Source organism: Delphinus delphis, chromosome 5, assembly GCF_949987515.2.
Source record: "Delphinus delphis chromosome 5, mDelDel1.2, whole genome shotgun sequence".
NCBI lineage: Eukaryota > Metazoa > Chordata > Mammalia > Artiodactyla > Delphinidae > Delphinus > Delphinus delphis.
In genome coordinates this window covers 40281058-40299746 of record NC_082687.1, presented here as the reverse complement: position 1 = coordinate 40299746, position 18689 = coordinate 40281058, and the positions used below count along the sequence as shown (strand labels likewise).

Genomic DNA, 18689 nt, shown 5'->3' with positions numbered 1-18689 from the left:
AAGAGAAAACAGCATTAAGGGCAGTGATTTCAGGTATCCCTTTGAAACCAGTGGCATTCTCTTGACTTAAGCAATGGGGAGGGACTTCCTTGGTGGTCCAGTGGTTAAGACTCCGTGCTCCCAATGCAGGGGGCCCGGGTTCGATCCCTGGGGAACTAGATCCCACACGCCACAACTAAGAGCACGCACATCGCAACTAAAAGATCCCGCATGCCGCAACTAAAGATCCCGCACACAGCAATGAAGATCCTGCGTGCCACAACTAAGATCCGGTGCAGCCAAATAAACAAACAAACAAACATACATACATACATACATACATACATACATACATACATACATAAATAGCTAACTAGCAGAGGGGAAGTTGATAATGAATTCCAGAGACCATCCCTTAAAAAAAAGGAGAGAGAGAGAAAATGAGATCAAGATTGGATAGAGAGTACAGACGTTGGCTATGTGTGATTAATTCAAGCGTTCACCTGCTTGGTAGACTATGTAAAGTACTCCAAGCCTTTGCAAAGGGTAGGTGTATGTTCTTTTTTTCAAAGTGTGGTAAGCTTTTTGTTTATTAAATTAAGTTGGTATCTGTTAGTGTATCATGCAGATGCATCCTTTCCTCTTCCTGCTTCTGCAACAGCATTAGCACAAATTTACTTGACTAAATGAATGTCCTCATTTTCAGTGACTCATGTTCCAAACAGTGAATTTCCTTGCCAGTCAGTGGTCAACCTGCATGACCCTTGACAACAGACATTGTGTGTGATGCCAGCAGGCATTGCGAAATCCCAGCGTGTGACGGTGCTCAGCCTCTGATGCTTATCTCAATGAGCCTGTGCCCAAGATTGCTAATCAATACAGAGGCATGTGTATCAGGGTATGTGTACAAGAGAAAAACAGGCATTTTGTAATCAACAAAAAAGAACTAACATCTTTTTTTTTTTTTTTTTAAGGGAGGGCATTGCCTTGCCATTTCACCCTCACCCTCATAGGACAAGTCATCCATTCTGTCTTTTAGTGTAAGCCTGATTTAATTTTAGAAACTTATAAGTGATACTTTGTAAGTTTGATGTAACATGGACTTTTTTCCCTGTCTTTGCTGATAATCAGTTAAAACAACTCCTGCATCATATAGTGAATGGGGGTTGGTGGTTCATGGGCTCAAGGAAAATGAAAAAGGGGAAAATGGAGGTCTGCTGATGTGAAGAATCTTGAGTAATTTTAGAAAAAGGGGTATCAGGTGGAAGAAATTGTAAGCAAAGGCAGGAGAGTAGGAGAGCCTAAGAGATATTAGGGGCCCAAGAACTGATTTAGTCTGGTTGGAGCTAGGATGAATGAAGATGAGTTGGAGGTGCAAAGTGTCGAGATTGGATATTTCAATCCTAAAAAGCCTTGAAATTCCAAGCCAAGAAATTACTTAATTAAATTCAGGACAAATCTGGTAGCTTTTTGGAAGCAGGTTAGGAAGAGGGTGGGGAAAGTGGAGAAAGGAGGGTGGTAGATGGAAAGCCATTCTGGAAGGTATTGGGGCCTTGAACCAGAGCCATGGGGCTGGTGCAGAGGTGGAGGGTCTGTGCAGCCATATAAAAATGTGACCCTTGGGGCTTCCCTGGTGGCGCAGTGGTTGAGAGTCCGCCTGCCGATGCAGGGGACGTGGGTTTGTGCCTCGGTCCGGGAAGATCCCACATGCTGCGGAGTGCCTGGGCCCGTGAGTCATGGCCGCTGAGCCTGCGCGTCTGGAGCCTGTGCTCCGCAACGGGAGAGGCCACAGCAGTGAGAGGCCCGCGTACCACACACACAAAAAAAAAACCAAAGCAAAAAAAAAAAACATGTGAGCCTTGGGGAAGACGTCAGGACTATAGATGTACATTTGGGAATTATTTGCAGAGGGTGGAAGTTGAAATGGTAGATTGAATGAACTCACTGAGTGAAAGACATTTATAGAGGCTAGAGAAAAAAGGGGGGCAGGAAGAGATAAATGAACCAGATGAAGATCAACCAGGGAAAAGAGAGAGAGTGGAAACTCAGAGGAGAGAGAGTTCTAACTCTATATTTTCTCTCTCCTCATTCCTCTGTCCACTGATACTCTTTTGTGCTATATTTTTCAATAGATGTTTTCTATCAACTCTTTTTCAGAAATAAAAACAGTGAATACCTTATCTGTAAACTGCTTTTCTGTGAGTGTCTACACATGTGAGGTGGTGGTGGGGTTATTAGGGACTTCTAAAGCTAACGTAGAAATTACGTATTTTAGGGTAAGATTTGAAATGCAGGGATGACACTGGTTTATGTGGAAAGTGATCGTAGTATGGTTTCACTTTGTTGCATCTTTGCAGTTCTGCATAGGCTGAGCCATCAGACTGATGGGATTCTGGGAGAGCCAGCAGATGACACACAAAGGATATGTGTGTGCAAGTTCTTGTGTAAACATTTTAAATTTGGGTTTACACATCTTTTAAAAACTTTCTGGCATAGGTAGTATTTACATTCACATGGTACAAAAATCATAGCAATTTAAAAACATGTGCTTTGATACGTGTAGCTTCTAGCCGTTACTTTCTACCTCTATGCCATTTTAGTGTCTTATGGATGTTCCAGTGGTTCTTTATGTGACCTCAAACGTGCTATTGTAATGGAAATGTTTGTTATTTTCTTCAGTTGCTAATACCAAAGATGATGTACAGTAAACACTACTCTGAGCCAGTTTTTCACTTATAGCCTATAGTCCTTTCCATATTATTACTTAGAAAGTTTCTTTTTTTTTAACAGCTACAAGAAATTTCATTACATCAATGCAAATGGTTTCTTACCTGTAGTTCTCCACCTCTTGCTATCAAAAAATATGTGGCGATTCACATTATTTGTAATATGAAATACATGTAACATAAATCTGTGACATGAATGGGATTGCTCTGTCAGAGAGCATTTGTAATTTTGATTGATGACCAAATCACCCTTCATTAATGGTTGTACTATTTGTACTTCCACTAGGGATGTATGGAAGTGCCTCTTTCCCCACAGCTTCACCAATGCTGTAAATGTATGTCAAACTTTTGGGTTTGTACCAGTCTGATGGGTGAGAAGTGGAAACTCATGTTACTCTTAATTTGCATCTCTTTTATAGAGAGTGTGATTTGGTACACATTTTATACTTAAGGGCCATTTGTATTTCTTTTTCTGGAAACTGTCTTTTGGCAATTTTTCTTTTCTTTTGCCCATTTTTCTCTCTCTCTTGATTTCTGTTTCACTTTGATTTCTGGGACCTTCTCATATATTAAAGTGATTAATTAGCTTTTGTCTGTGCTGAGATAAAAATACTGCTTTCAGTTTGCAATTGTTTTTTCCCCTTTGCTTATCATGCTTCTTACTATGCAGATATTTTCTTCTTTTAATAAATTTATTTATTTATTTTTAGCTGTGTTGGGTCTTCGTTGCTGCACACAGGCTTTCTCTAGTTGCGGCGAGCGGGGGCTACTCTTCATTGCGGTGCGCGGGCTTCTCATTGCAGTGGTTTCTCTTGTTGTGGAGCACGGGCTCTGGGCATGCGAGCTTCAGTAGTTGTGTCACGCGGACTCAGTAGTTGTGGCTCGCAGGCTCTAGAGCACCGGCTCAGTAGTTGTGGCGCACAGGCTTATTTGCTCCACAGCATGTGGGATCTCCTGGGACCAGGGCTCAAACCCATGTCCCCTGCATTGGCAGGCGGATTCTTAACCACTGAGCCTCCAGGGAAGTCCGATATTTTTCATCTTTATGTAGTCAAATTTATCAATATTTTCTTTCTATAGCTTCTGGATTTTTAGTTTTTTTAGTAGAAAAATCTTCCCTCTGCCAAGTCTTAAGGGAATTCTCCAGTGTTTTCTTTGACTACTTTTATGGCTTTAAAAAAAACAATTTAAATATTTGATTCTTTTATTCTGGTGTATTTGTCCAGATGGCTATCCAGATGTTGCCACACTGTCTATTAAAAAGCCCATCTCTACCCAGATGATTTGTGATGCAACCTTAATAAGTTCCTGAATTCTAGTATAGTTTTGGATCTATTCCTGAACTGTCTATTCTGCAGTGTTTACTTGTCTTCTCATGTACTGGTACGTTGTTTTAATTATTGACATTTTAATATCTGGCAGGGATCGTTGTTCTCATTGCTTTTCCTTACAGAACTGTCTTGTGAATTCTTGCTTATGATCCGTATGGTCTTGACATTCAGCTTGTCTATGTTCCAGAGGAAATACAACTATCTATTTTTATTGGCATTGTGGTAAATTTATAAGTTTACTGAGGGTGGTTTGACCTTATCTGTGTTGAGTCTTCTTCTCCAAGAACATTACATCTTTCCATTTGTTTAGGTGTTTCTTTGTACCCTCCAGAGGTGTTTGAAAGTTTTCCTTAGACAGTGTCCATTTCCTCTTAAGTTTATAATTCCAGTAGATATTATAAATGAAGTCTCTTCTTCCATCATATCTTCTAACTGATTGTTGTTTGTATATTGGAAAGCTTTGATTTTAGTAAGGCAGAAGGATATAAAAAAGTAAGAATTCTACTTATGTAGGTTTCAGATTTCCTTTTTTTTTTTCAGGCATGCAGCTATTTTATCTTAGTAGTGATAGTTTTACCACTTCTTATTCAACTTTAGTTTGTATTTTCTTTCTTTTCCAGTTTATACTTCATTTCTTTCCCTTGTCTAATTGTGCTGGCTGCTACCCCAATACAGCATTGACTAGCAGTGGTGTTAGCTACTGTTCCTGCTGGGGACAGGCTGTAGTGCCTGCAGCGTCTTCCCTGTAAGCGTCAGGTTGGCTTTGATCTAGTTTTCCATCTTATGGGAAATACTTCTTGATGCTTGTTTTGTAAATCAAGAATGAATGTTGAATTTGTCGTGCTTTTCAGCATATTTGGTGATGAGTATTCCTCCCACCCCCTTAGGCATATTATGGTAAATTACATTAATAGCTTAATATTAGAGTCATCTTTGTGTTTATGGACTAAACATTGCTTGGTCATAATATGGTGCTGGAAACTGTGCCAAAATTGGAGTTAGGATTTTTGCAATTGATCCTTATATTTGAGATTAGTGTATTACCTACCTACTTACTTCCCTTCTTCCCCCTTTATGCCCTTTCTTCTCAGATTTAAAGGTTTGGTAAAATTCCTTGTAAAACGGTTCGGGTCTGGGACAGGTAAAGTTTCCTTACTCCTCACAACATGACTGCATTTGTGAAAATGGTTCTCTTTAGAGCAGGGGTCCCCAATTCCCGGGTATGAGGCCCGTTAGGAATTGGGCCGCACAGCAAGAGATGAGCGGCGGTCGCGCAAAGCTTCATCTGCTGCTCCCCAGCACTCACATTACCGCCTGAACCGTCCCCCCCATCGTTTAGAGCATTCATCTCTTGGTGTCAGTATTAGTAATGTTTTCTTAGTTAGAAAGCTATCCACTTTGACTAGCTTTTTATTATATTCATTTGCATAGGACTTTGTGCAACGTTGTTTCTTATGATTTTTATACTTTTCTGTTTATGTTATTTCTTCTTTGTAAATTCTTATTTTGTATTTTATGTGGACTTTCTCCCCTGTCCTTATTTTGTTTTTCTTACTTGGATTAACTAGTGGGATGTGTAGGTGTTTAAAGTAAACTTTACCGTTTTCATGTGAAAAAAAAAGTTGAATGTGACTCTTAAATGTGCCAACTGGGGAAGCATTACTGGGGGGGGGGAGCACGAGTAGTTTCATAACTCTAAAGCTTTTTTAAAAACTAGGCAATCATGATTGGGTAGCTCTTAGGGAACCAAAGGAGATGCTAAGTCGGTATTTATTTTGAGCACATTTCATGTATATCATGGGTCATGATAGTTCTGCTGATTTTGCCCCCTTTTCTTTTTATGGACCTATTGTATGGTACATACAAGTCTCATTCTAAAGCAGGGACACTTGTGAAACTTTTATGTAGTGAGGTTTTTTTCCTTCAGTTTGCATTGTATTCATATTTTTGTTTTTCATCCTTACCGATCTCTCTACTTCCAAGAAGAGATAAACTTCAAACCTTAAAACAGCAACCAAAAAATGACCTAGCCAACAGCAACCCCTCTTACAAGTATATTGCTAATTTGACAATCAAATAGATAAAATATTATCAATAATAGGTGAAACTAAGCAGAAAGATGTTAATGTGTGTCTGTGAACTCTCAGTGTTCTAATACTTGCTGGTAATAACATGTTTCTCTCATCCTAAGTATTTCTTCTTCTAAATCATTTTAGGTTGTAGGGTGAGGGGTTAACATAGATCTGTCGCTTGTAGCAACAAAATGATATTTTGATTCAGAGGTGGGGACCAATCCAGGTTGCGGGGGCCTGAAGCTTATACAATTTGGAGACTCTCTTTAAGAAAAAGAATACACAAAATTAGGTGTGGGAGCTTGGAAGGGGCCGTGCAGGTGAGGAGACTGAAGCTTAACCTTCTTAGTTTTACAGTCAATCTGTCTTTGGCTCAGAGACCTTGAACTCAATGTAGAGTCATGGCTGAGGATATAGCAGGTTGTATAGAGGCTGTTTTCTACAAACCTTGGCTGGGTGACAGTCCAGGTTAATGAGGATATAACAGAGGTAAATGACTTTAGAATAAACCCTAACAGTAACAACAATAAAACGTCAAGGGTGATTATCCCTTCTAAACCTTGACTAGCCTGCAAGATGCCTGGGGCAGCTGCTTCTGCCTCAGAGAGGACTTGAAGAGGAAGGATACCGGCAGGACATCTGTGTGCTGAATCACAGATTGGACAGAACAACCTCCTTGGGCAACTTGGACCTGGCTGAACTACAAACTGAGGGAGTATTAAATGGACCACTGCCCAGGTGCTGTTTTCTATTGGGCTTATTGTAGGAAGACCTAATGGGGTGTGCTCCAGGCTGTAAAAGATTCCTGCCCCAGATGAAAAAAAAAAACCAGTGACTTGAGTTCCTGCTTCCTGGGAGGGATGATTAAGCCTAAATCAGTCAGTGACAAGTGCGTGTCCAGATTAATGACAGATGGAGGCCACTTATAGGTTTTCCCATATCAAAGTTCCATTTCTTCCTTCAAAGGTAGGACAGATACTCAGTAAAAGTGCTACTCAGGGCTTCTCTTTAGCAAGGAAGAACTGGGGCTGATGTGGAGTTGATGGGAAAGATCTTACATCTTTGAGGTTTGTCAAAGAGCAACTGTTGGACAGAGTGACATGGAATTTGAAAGTTTAGAATATGAGAGAACATTTGGTTTTGGAGTCACAGACTTGGTTTCAAATGCTGGTTCTATTCCTTTCTCTCCCCATGGCTCCAGGTAAGTTACCCAATCATCCTGAGCCTTAGTTTCCTAGTCTGTAAAATGGGGATAATAGACAATACCTCATAGGATTATGGGGATTACATGAGTGTACATGTCAAGGGTTTAGCACACAGTCTGGCATCAGGAAGCATTCAATAAATGTCAGTTGTCTTTTTAGTTTAGGAAGGAAGACAAAAATTATTCGTGGGAAGGGTAGGTATGATTGGCTAGAGCCTCTAATTGGGATTATAGCTAAAAGTTGTGAAGATTCTTAAATGTAACAGTTTTCTTTAAAAAAAAAAAATTATTTATTTATTTAGGCTGCACTGGGTCTTTGTTGCGGCTCACGGGATCTTTGTTGCGTCAGGCAGACCCTTAGTTGCAGCATGCGGGATCTAGTTCCCTGACCAGGGATTGAACCTGGGTCCCCTGCATTGGGAGCGTGGAGTCTTACCCACTGGACCACCAGGGAAGTCCCTGTAACAGTTTTCTGGTTCCCCCCCAAAATTGAGGCATAATTAACATACATTAAACTGCACAAATATCAACTGTTCAACAAGATGAATTTTTACATACTTGTAAACCAATGTGACTACCACCCAGATTCAGCCGAACATATTCATGATCTCACAGTTCTCTCAGGCCCTGCCTAGTAGGCGTGACTCATCCCTCAGTCCTCATTGTAACCTCTCTTTTGATTTCTGTCATTATCAATTAGTTTTTCCTATTTTTTTTTGAAATTCACATAAATGAAATCATATAGAATGGGCTCTTTTGTGTTTTTTTCAAGCAGCATAATGTTTATGAGATTTCTCCGTGTTACATGAATCAGTGGATTTTTTTTTTAATTGTTGTGGAGTATTTCTTTATACAAATACATAAAAATTTGTTTACCCATTATTGTGTTGATTGACATTTGGGTTATTTTACATTTTTTAGCTGTTAGGAATAAAACTGCTATGACCATTGTTGTGAACCTGTTTACTTGTTTTTCTTGGGTACATACCTTGAAGCGGAATTGCCAGGTCATAGGGTAAACAAGTGTGTTTAACTGTTGGAAACTGCTAAATGGTATTCCAAAATGGTTGTACACTCTGAGAGCTGTGTCTGCATTCTATAGCCTCTTCAGTGCTTGGTAGTTTTGGCCCTTTTAATTATAGCCATGTGGTGGGTAAGTAGTAGTACATATCTCATTTTGGGTTTTTTTGTTTTTTGGTTTTTTTTGCGGTACGTGGGCCTCTCACTGTTGTGGCCTCTCCTGTTGCGGAGCACAGGCTCCGGATGCGCAGGCTCAGTGGCCATGGCTCGTGGGCCCAGCCGCCCCGCGGCATGTGGGATCCTCCCGGACCGGGGCACGAACCCGTGTCCCCTGCATCGGCAGGCGGACTCTCAACCACTGCGCCACCAGGGAAGCCCTCGTTTTGTTTATTAACAATAGCATTTTTAGTACTTTTCTCTCACTATGTAAAATAATACATATACTTTACTGAAAAATTAGACGTTGCAGATGTATAAGAAAATTAAAAGTTACCCACATGAAATCCTATTACCCAGAAAAGACCTAATATTTTGATATCTTTCCTTATAGTTTTTCCCCCATTCCTATATATTTTAAAAAGTGTAGTTATTTTAATTTAGTTGATTTGGGATTGGACCCTGATGTCTTTACTTTTGTAGATTCCAAAGATATTCTAATGTGCAGCCATGCTTGAGAATTACTGAGTTTTTCCCTCTCCCATCTGTGTATTGAATATTTTAGTGCCTGGCCTGGAACTCTCTCTGTAATGACTGAATGAACGAATGAATGAGATTTAGATGAGGAAATTGATTCCCAGCTAAACTGACATTTCAAATGAGTTTCTTAAACAGATTAAAAAGAAAATACAGTATTCAGTTTTAAAAAGTAAAGAGAATAGTACAGTTAATTCCCTTATAGCCATCACCCTAATTCAACAAGAATTTGCTTTAGCTATCCTTTTTTTCAGTTTTTTCTTTGTGGAAGTATTTTATTTAATTAAAAGTTTAATTACAGATGTAGTATGTGAGCAATGTCGAAAATCAGAGAATACAGATAAGCAATCAGAAACATTGTATTCTCACTTTTTTGTGTGTGTGCTGTCATGTATTTTAATGTATAATTGTAGTGACTCATTTTAAAAATTTTTATTGGAGTATAGTTGCTTTACAATGTTGTGTTAGTTTCTACTGTACAGCAAAGTGAATCAGCTATACATACCCATGTATCCCCTCTTTTTTGGATTTCCTTCCCATTTAGGTACCCAGAGAACACTGAGTAGAGCTCCTTGTGCTGTACAGTAGATTCTCATTAGTTATCTATTTTACACATAGTATCAATAGTGTTATATGTCAACCCCAGTCTCCCAATTCATCCCATACCCCCATCCCCCGTACTCTCACCTTAATGAATGTCCTTTTGTGGGAGTATTTTAAAACTAGATATTATGTCATTTTGCCTCTAAGTACCTTAGTATGCATCTCAAAAATCTGACTTTTTAAAAACATAATCTGGATACCATTATTACACTTAACTAAGTTAATAACAGTAAACTGGATTTTTAAAAAATACTTAGGAAGGAGAACAGTGGTAGTCAGGAACACAAAGGATTCACTGTGAAATAAGCATAGTCAAATCGCCTAATTTATGTGCTGGAAATTGTAACTTGACTAACGGCCCAGGGAATTTTTTGCACATGGTATATCTCAAGCTTAGCCTTGTGATGGTAAATTATTTTGAAAAAAGGTGGCAAAAAGTGGACTGGAAACCTGTGTAGTTGGGGGACTGCGTAGTTGATGCGTTCATTAGTGTGTTAATATCTATGATGATTAATGAACTGGAGAAGAATGAGGACAGAGCTCAGTGGTCTGTTCAGGGATCTGTCCTTCGCTCTGGCTTGTTAGAATTGTATCAGGACCTTGAACTATGCCTAAGGGATTGAACATGGGTCTTATCTCTCCGGAGGCTGGCACTGAATATTTCCGCTCTTTAATCCCAGCTGCTCTGATCCACCCCACTCCCCAGCCCCAACCGCATACAGTTAATCTTTTTTTAAAAAATAAATTTATTTACTTATTTTTGGCTGCGTTGAGTCTTTGTTGCTGCACGCTGGCTTTCTCTAGTTGCGGCGAGCGGGGGCTACTCTTCGTTGTGGTGCACGGACTTCTCATTGTGGTGGCTTCTCTTGTTGCAGAGCATGGGCTCTAGGTGCACGGGCTTCAGTAGTTGTGGCGCACGGGCTCAGTAGTTGTGGCTTGCGGGCTCTAGAGCACAGGGTCAGTAGTTGTGGCGCACGGGCTTAGTTACTCCGCAGCATGTGGGATCTTCTTGCACCAGGGCTCGAACCCAGGTCCCCTGCATTGGCAGGAGGACCGTCAACCACTGCGCCACCAGGGAAGCCCACATACAATTAATCTTTACAGTTACTTTACCCTGGTCTCTTTAATCAGGCCAATCACATTTATGGATCAGGAAGGATATTGGGGCATGGGAGGGAAGAATGTAGGTCTGGCTTTCTTGCCAAGAACTGGAGACCCTCAGAGGAGATTCTCATAGCAGAAAAAGGACCTTGCCACCACTAGTTGGAGCTGGGACAGGTAAACTCCTTCCTGCCCAATTGCTTAATAATTGGGTAGGGGGATATAGAGTAAACTTTTTTTTTTAAGGGACGTATTTATTTAAGTATTTATTTAATACTATTTAGTATTTATTTAATCCTATAATAGGTAAATCATGGAAATAGGGGATTAACAGATATTGTCTCCTTCAATTCTTTTTTTTTCTAAAATTGTGGTAAAAACACTTCACATAAGATCTACCCTCTCAACAAAATTTTAAGTGTACAATACAGTATTGTTAACTATAGGCCATACTGTACAGCAGATCTCAAGTACAATTTTTACAAAATTGAAGCATAATATACATAGACAAGAGTATAAAATTATAAATGTACAACTTGATGGATTTCCCAAAGTAAATGTACTCATGGACCTCTCACCTAGATCAAGAAATAGAACATTAACAGTGTCCCAGAAAGTGCCCCTAATGCCCCCTCTAAGTCACTACAAGACAAGGAAGTTTTTTGTTTTGTTTTTGTTGATTCCAAGCCAGATTTAATTTTTAAATTTCCTGTGGAAATAGTGCTAAAGGAGATTTCTATTTCATGGTACTGCTACTATATGATCACGTATATTTTGGGTTAATTAGGCTTATGATTGGATAGGACTCTAGCTCAAACAGACTAATTCAAAGTTTCCATGAGAGAGTGTGTTTTAAACTCTGAGCTTCTGACTTTTGGAATATAGCCTATTGGTAGGTTAAGGATCAACTTCTATACATAAGCCTGCTGTATCCACCTTTGGTCTGTGGTGGACCCTGATTTTCCGTAATTGCTGACCTAGAAAGCATACTTTACAGCTGGAAGATGGAAAAAGTAGTGTGATTTATAAATGGGCAGTTATTCCAATAGTTCACTCAGCTAATTTAGAGTTAATTATATTTGAGATGGTTTTAACTTCAGCCTCCATTTCTTTTAACAGGCCTTTCATAGCTGGTATTATTTATGTACCAGTGACTTGCTCAAGGCAGGTGGCACAGGCAGCTTGTGCAATTCATCTCTTGCATTAGATATAATTGTTCTAATTTTATTTTCATCCAAGCATGAACCTTGTCGTGTTGGCCAAAGCACTGGTTAAGGACAAAGTTCAAATGTTTATGGCTTTCCCTTTTTGAGGTTAACTTGCGAAACAAAAGGAAATATTTTCTAGAATCAGGGTTTTACCAATTTAAGATCTGTGGGTTGCTCTGAAGGATCAGGATTAATTTATTAATAATAACGAGTTTTCCTTAATGACAATAAAACCAGTATAGAAACTGTCTGTGCTAGTTAAACCTGATATGTACTTATATCTATATTTTGAAGACTTTTGGTCTACTTATTATCATTTTTTGGTGTCAAAAGAAGTATTTCCTCTTTTTCTAAGGTGTATTTTGATGCCTGATACATAGTGAGTATCCCCTATATGTGGAGTGAATTGAATATTTTTTCCTGTTAGAAGTTCATACTTAGGGTGAATTCAGTCAGTATTTCTGACCCTCCAGTAGTCAATATTTAAGAAGGAAGTAACATTATAAATTCAGTAGTGCTTCTTTTGACATCTAATTTTATAATACCTAATTTCAGATTTTGTGTGCCTTATTAAAGAGCTCTTAAGCTAGTACCTGCTCTCTTACAATATAGAGCTTCATCTTGGGAACAACTGTCAGTTCCATGTAACTTTTCTTTTTCTTTTTCTTGGTTATAGCACATGTGTAGCCACCACCTAATTTAATAAATAAAGCTTTACAAAACAAATTCTCCTGTTTATCCCTCCCTGATTCCATTGCCCTGCCAAACCTGAAACTACTACTCTGATTTTGATGTTTATTATTTTTATGCATATTTTCATACTTCCCCTATACATGTATGTATTCTTAAACAATACATAGTATTTATTGTTTTGCATTATTCAAACTCTATAAAAATATCACCTTTCACATATTACTCTGAAATGTTTGTTCCTTCTGATATTTGCATATTATCTAATTTGGTAAATTTTAGTTAATTTCTTTTAACTGCTGTGTAGTATATACTTCATACATCCATTTTAAAAAATATGAGCTTCCATTTATTTACGTATAATTGACATATAACATTATATTAGTTTCAGGTGTACAACATAATGATTCGATATTTGTATATATATATTTTTAAATTAAATTAAATTAAATTTTTCTTGGCCACGCCATGTGGGTGGCATGTGGGATCTTAGTTCCCCAACCAGGGATCAAACCCGTGACCCCTGCAGTGGAAGCGCAGAGTCTTAACCACTGGACCTCCAGGGAAGTCCCGATATTTGTGTACATTGCTGTATATCCACCTATTGAATGAACCTTCGTATTGATTCCACTATTTTGCTATTATAAACAATGTGGCAAGATGTTCTTATATATGCCTGTTTGTGCACAATTTTATAAGAAGCTCTCTAGAATATAAGGAAAAGCTCTTCCTTAAACTGGAATACCAAATAATAAATGTGGAAGGAATGAAGGAGAGAGAAAATACTATTTTAAAAGACACATAGGGCTTCCCTGGTGGCGCAGTGGTTGAGAGTCTGCCTGCCGATGCATGGGACGCGGGTTCGTGCCCCGGTCCGGGAAGATCCCACATGCCGCAGAGCGGCTGGGCGTGTGAGCCATGGCCGCTGAGCCTGCGCGTCCGGAGCCTGTGCTCCGCAACGGGAGAGGCCACAGCAGTGAGAGGCCCGCGTACCGCAAAAAAAAAAAAAAAAAAAAAAAAAGAGACATAATACCAATTTATTTGGGGTGAAAGTGTGAGGAGCAGGATATTTCCGTAGTTTCAAATACCTATAGGTAATAATTATCCATTTATTAATCAAAAAGAGAAAAATAGTAACTTCACAGTGGGGGAACCCTGTAAGCACTGACTACCTTAAACCAAGTGGTCAAAATTAAACGTCACAAATCATGGGACAAAGTGACATCAGTGCCTCCCCATGGGATGCACTGAGAAGGATGCAGCATCACTTACATAGTATTCCTGCCCAAAGTGTACAACCTGCATCTAAGCATGAAGAGACATCACGTTAACCCAGATTGAGACATTCTACAAAATAAATGGCTTGTGCTCTTAAGAAATGTCAGTATCTTGAAAAACAAAGAAAGGCTGAGGAAACTTTTCATATAATAGGAGACTACAGAGACGACATGTAAAGGTATTGTACAATCCTGGGTTGAATCCTGGACTAGGAAAAAAGTGCTGTGAAAGATATTGGTACCATTGTTAGAATTTGAATAAGGTTTGTAGATACTAGTGTTGCAGTAATGTCAACTTTCCTCATTTTGATAATTGTACAGTGGTTATGGGAGTTCCCTGGTGGTCCAGCAGTTAGGACTTGGTGCTTTCACTGCCATGGCCCTGGTTCAATCTCTGGTTGGGGAATCAAGATCCCGCAAGCGCCGCGGCAAGGCCAAAAAAAAAAAAAAAAAGTACTGTGGTTAAGTAAGTGAAGCTCCATGTCCTAAGTAAATCTATGCTGAAATATTTGGGGTAAGGGGCATGATGTCTGCAATTTATTCTCAAGTGGTTCAGAAAATAGTATTGTTTTATACATACAGAGATATGACAGTAAAGCAAATGTGACAAAACGTTGGCAGTTCGTGGATCTGGGTAAAGTGAACCATCACTGCAGTTTTTCTGTATATTTGCAATTATTAAACGCAGATCTTCCTGCGGTGTACCTGGAAGTAGAGTTGCTGGGTCTTGGGCTGTGAATATCTTTAAATTTACTAGACAGTGCCAAATTGTTTTCTAGTGTGGTTGTGCTAATTACATTCCATTGTCCCAGGTCTTTACCAACACTTGATATTATTCAATTAAAAATTTCCATCGGTCTTCATGGGTATGAAATAGTATCTCATTGTGGTTTTTGCATTTCTCTGATTATAGGGAAGCTGAACATCGTTTTAAATGTTTATTTAAAAGTAAGTAAGTCATTAAGGCTTACTCTTTTTATGAATTCCTTGCCATATACTTAAGCATTTTTTAAACTGAGTTCTTTGACTTTTTCTTATTAATTTTTTGTATGTTAATATATTCTGGAAATGAATCCTTTGTCAGTTACCCACATTGCAGTTACCCACACACTTTTCAAAAGAGGCTTAAGGAAAATATAAAATTGAGTTATATTTTATTTGAGTTACGCAGAATAAAGTAGGTCAGAGGGCAGAGAAAACATTGCACATCAAATGTGTAGTGGCTAAGGGGTTGGCTTCTGTTTACAGATCTCTTCTCTCCTGGCTCAGTTAAATAATATTAGGCAACTTGAACTTGTATTTTTATCTCTGGTCCTTCTGAAAAAGGTTATTTTTTTAGAAGGACAGTCTCCTGTCTCCAGTGTATTTCATTCAGCGATTTCCCAAGTAACTGTTCTTCTCTTCCCTTCTAGACTTAATAAAAAAAAGTCTATACATTGCTAAATAATGAAACTCTTGCACTGCTAAATATTGGCCAGTGCTTGGATTGAGTAACCTGCTCTCAGTGGTACTACATTACCTACAGAGCAAGAGGGTAATTCAGTAGCAAAACTATTTGGTTTATTTTCTAATACTGATTAAACCCTTTGCAGAGATGAGGAGAGATTAAACCACTTGGAGTACACTACTGAAAAAGATAATCTAATGATCATTCAAGAACTTACTTTAGTGCTGGCCTTCTTAAGGTGGTTAGGTATTAGCTTTGCATGTGGGCAAAACCAAACAAAACCCACCAAAAAACTCAAAAGTAAAATCAGAAAACTTTAGCCTTTGTAAGGACTTTCCCAGCCCCCTGTCCCCCATTTTATAAAGGAGGACACCAAGTGAGGTGACTTATTGGTTACCCCTGGTCATAGAGCAAGCTGGTGGTTGTCCTAACAGAACTTGACTTTGGATTCCAGATCCTCTTCACTTTCTACTCCAGTGCATTATGCTGCCATTCCTTCAAAAAATGGGTATATACAGCTCCTCCTACAGAGGCACATCCAAGTTCTCCAGAGGGTAGATAACATAGCTGTCTCCACTTTCCTCATTGATTTCCTAGTAAACTGAAAAATGAGAAAATCAAAGGGGATCTTCTTTCAGGGAACTTAATGTCTTAATTCTTGACTTTTCTAATTAATGTAAGAAGTAAATTCATTTGTGATATGCCCCATAGGGACAAATGGATAGCCATGTCACTGTGTATATAGCTACTTTTTATTTTGAAGATCTTCTCATCTATTATTTTTATTCAGTGGGTAGAACTGGGTGGCAGTAGTCATTTTTCAATCTACTAAACTTATGCTACTTTAAAAAAATCTTTGAATTATTTTCTTTATGGAAAATACAATAACAGTATAAAGAGGAAAACCTAGTCCTATTGCCCAGAGATAACCACTTAATGTTTCCTTCTGGACATTTTTACTATATATATATTTCATAGAGTTAAGAGTAAACCATAGTTTTAGATCCTGACTTTTTTCACTTAACATTATAGTTTTTATTAATGGATATACTATATCTCATTGTCTGGGTCTATTTTTTAAAATTAATTAATTAACTTTTGGCTGCATTGGGTCTTCATTGCTGCGAGCGGGCTTTCTCTAGTTGCGGTGAGCAAGGGCTTCTCATTGCGTTGGTTCCTCTTGTTGTGGAGCACGGGCTCTAGGCATGCGGGCTTCAGTAGCTGTGACTCGCGGGCTCTAGAGCACAGGCTCAGTAGTTTTGGTGCTTGGACTTAGTTGCTCCACGGCATGGGGGATCTTCCCGGACCAGGGCTCGAACCCATGTTCCCTGCATTGGCAGGCGGATTCTTAACCACTGTGCCACCAGGGAAGTCCCTGTCTGGATCTATTATAATGAAAATGCTACAGTGAACACTCTTGCCTGCGTTTCTGATTATTTTCTTATGACAGGTTCCTAGAATTGGAATTATTGACTCATCAGCAAAACTACTTTTAGTTTCTTCATGCCAAACAGATTTTGACAAAATTGCTCCCAGTTCCACACTCGTACAAATTGAGTATGAGAGTACCTGTGTCATTTCTGTCTTTGAACTTTATCATTAAAGAAACATGTTGCTGATTTGATCATGCAAATAGGCCACTCTGTCTGATTCATGTTTCTTTGACTACTAGTAAAAAGGCTTTGAAATATTTATTAACTATTTATCTTTTTTCTATGAATTCAGTTCATGAACTTTGCTTACTTTTTTGCAGGAGCCTATGTTTTTCTTATTAAATAATTTTTACATATTAAAAACATCAAACTTTTGCTATTTGTGATAATACCTTCTGCCATTTTGGTTGCTTTATGGCTTTATAGTTTTTATCTGGGGAAAACATAAATTTGTTTCTACACAGTCTAGATTTATACTTGGGGAGAGTTTGTTTCTGTGAGTTCTTTTGCTAATGATTCGTAGGGAGAAGATGCAAGCAAAAGGGTTATTGAGGACCAAATTCCTCTGTAATGAATTGAAATCATTGGGTAGAAGCCATTTCATGCAGACTCAGGGATTTTTACCTCTTTTCCCACTTCAGTTGCTTGTCTTTTATTTCTGAAATCTGCTTCATGTTACCCATTAGAGTTATTTGTCTTCTGCACAGTTAAAGTAGCCTCTTTGATCAGTTGTTCTTCTGTCCTATGGCATTTTCTCATGTCCTGATGCTTTCTTTTAAGGTATTATCCAAAGAGATGAGTCACCCATGGAAAAAGGGCTGTCTGGTCTGCGAGGAAGGGACTTTGAGCTGTCTGACGTGTTTTATTTCTCCAAGAAGGGATTGGAAGCCATTGTGGAAGACGAAGTGACCCAGAGGTTCTCCTCAGAGGAGCTAGTGTCATGGAATCTCCTCACAAGGACCAATGTAAATTTCCAGTACATCAGTCCGAAGCTCACCATGGTGTGGGTGCTGGGCGTCATAGTGCGCTACTGTGTCCTACTACCTCTGAGGTACGTCTCCTGCCCAGTAACTTGATGGTACAGTTGGTTCAGCTTTCTTTTTAAATCATGTATGTAATGGCCACCTGAGAGTATTAATGATACTAACCCACCCCTTCCCATTTAGAAAACACCACTAAACGTGACCTCCACAAAAACATATTATTCTCTCACATTTTTCCCAAATGGAAGTGTGTATTCAGAATCCAGTATATGTTAACTGCATCCATGTTGCTCTTTCAGTCATGGAAAATTTGAGGATGGATAGAAAAAGGAAGTTAGAAAAAAGAAGAGAGAGTATTTACAGTTTCACATTCACCAGAGTGTCATCCAAACTGTGACTGCCTCTCTTTGCTGGTCTGTAGCCATTCATAGCTGCACAGGAGAAAAAAAATTCCTCAGAGTGGTTACCACACAGGAGAGGGATATTTGGAAAGGTGAATTTGTTCCACCTAGTTCAATTTTGATCACTCACTTTTCTTATTAAAAGTTCACCAGTTGGGCCCCGTTTTGGTTCTGAGTTTGCGTGCTCCCTCATGAGGAAGTAGCCTCAAAGCCCAGTTTACTGGAGCCACAGTGTGGATTGTGAGTTGAAGAGGTGACACTGGGCAGTGGGATGAAGTGGTTATGGTCTGTTTAGCGTGGTGATGGCAGGTAGTAGCACGGGTGCCAGGCATGATATTGCTGTTGATTGTCTTGCTTCATTTCCCTGGACATGGCCTTGGTGTGCTCTCAATACAGCCTTCCAGGCAATTGCTTCCAGCCGACTAAAATTGGCACATGAGTTGAAACCTCTTTACCATCCCTAGGGTGGCCTATCCTTGCCTCATTCCGATTTATTATGCGGAAAGAGATTGCTTAAGTGT

General features: G+C 39.1%; 1 protein-coding gene across 5 annotated transcripts in view; it reads left to right on the top strand.

Moving 5' to 3' along the window:
* Window positions 1-18689, top strand: part of GPAT3 (glycerol-3-phosphate acyltransferase 3) — a 56054-nt gene that overhangs the window by 20061 nt on the left and 17304 nt on the right. For all 5 annotated transcript variants that reach the window (XM_060012235.1, XM_060012234.1, XM_060012236.1 and 2 more), the window contains exon 4: window positions 17565-17835. In XM_060012235.1, coding sequence (XP_059868218.1) covers window positions 17565-17835 — 271 coding nt within the window. The remainder of the gene's footprint in view (window positions 1-17564; window positions 17836-18689) is intronic.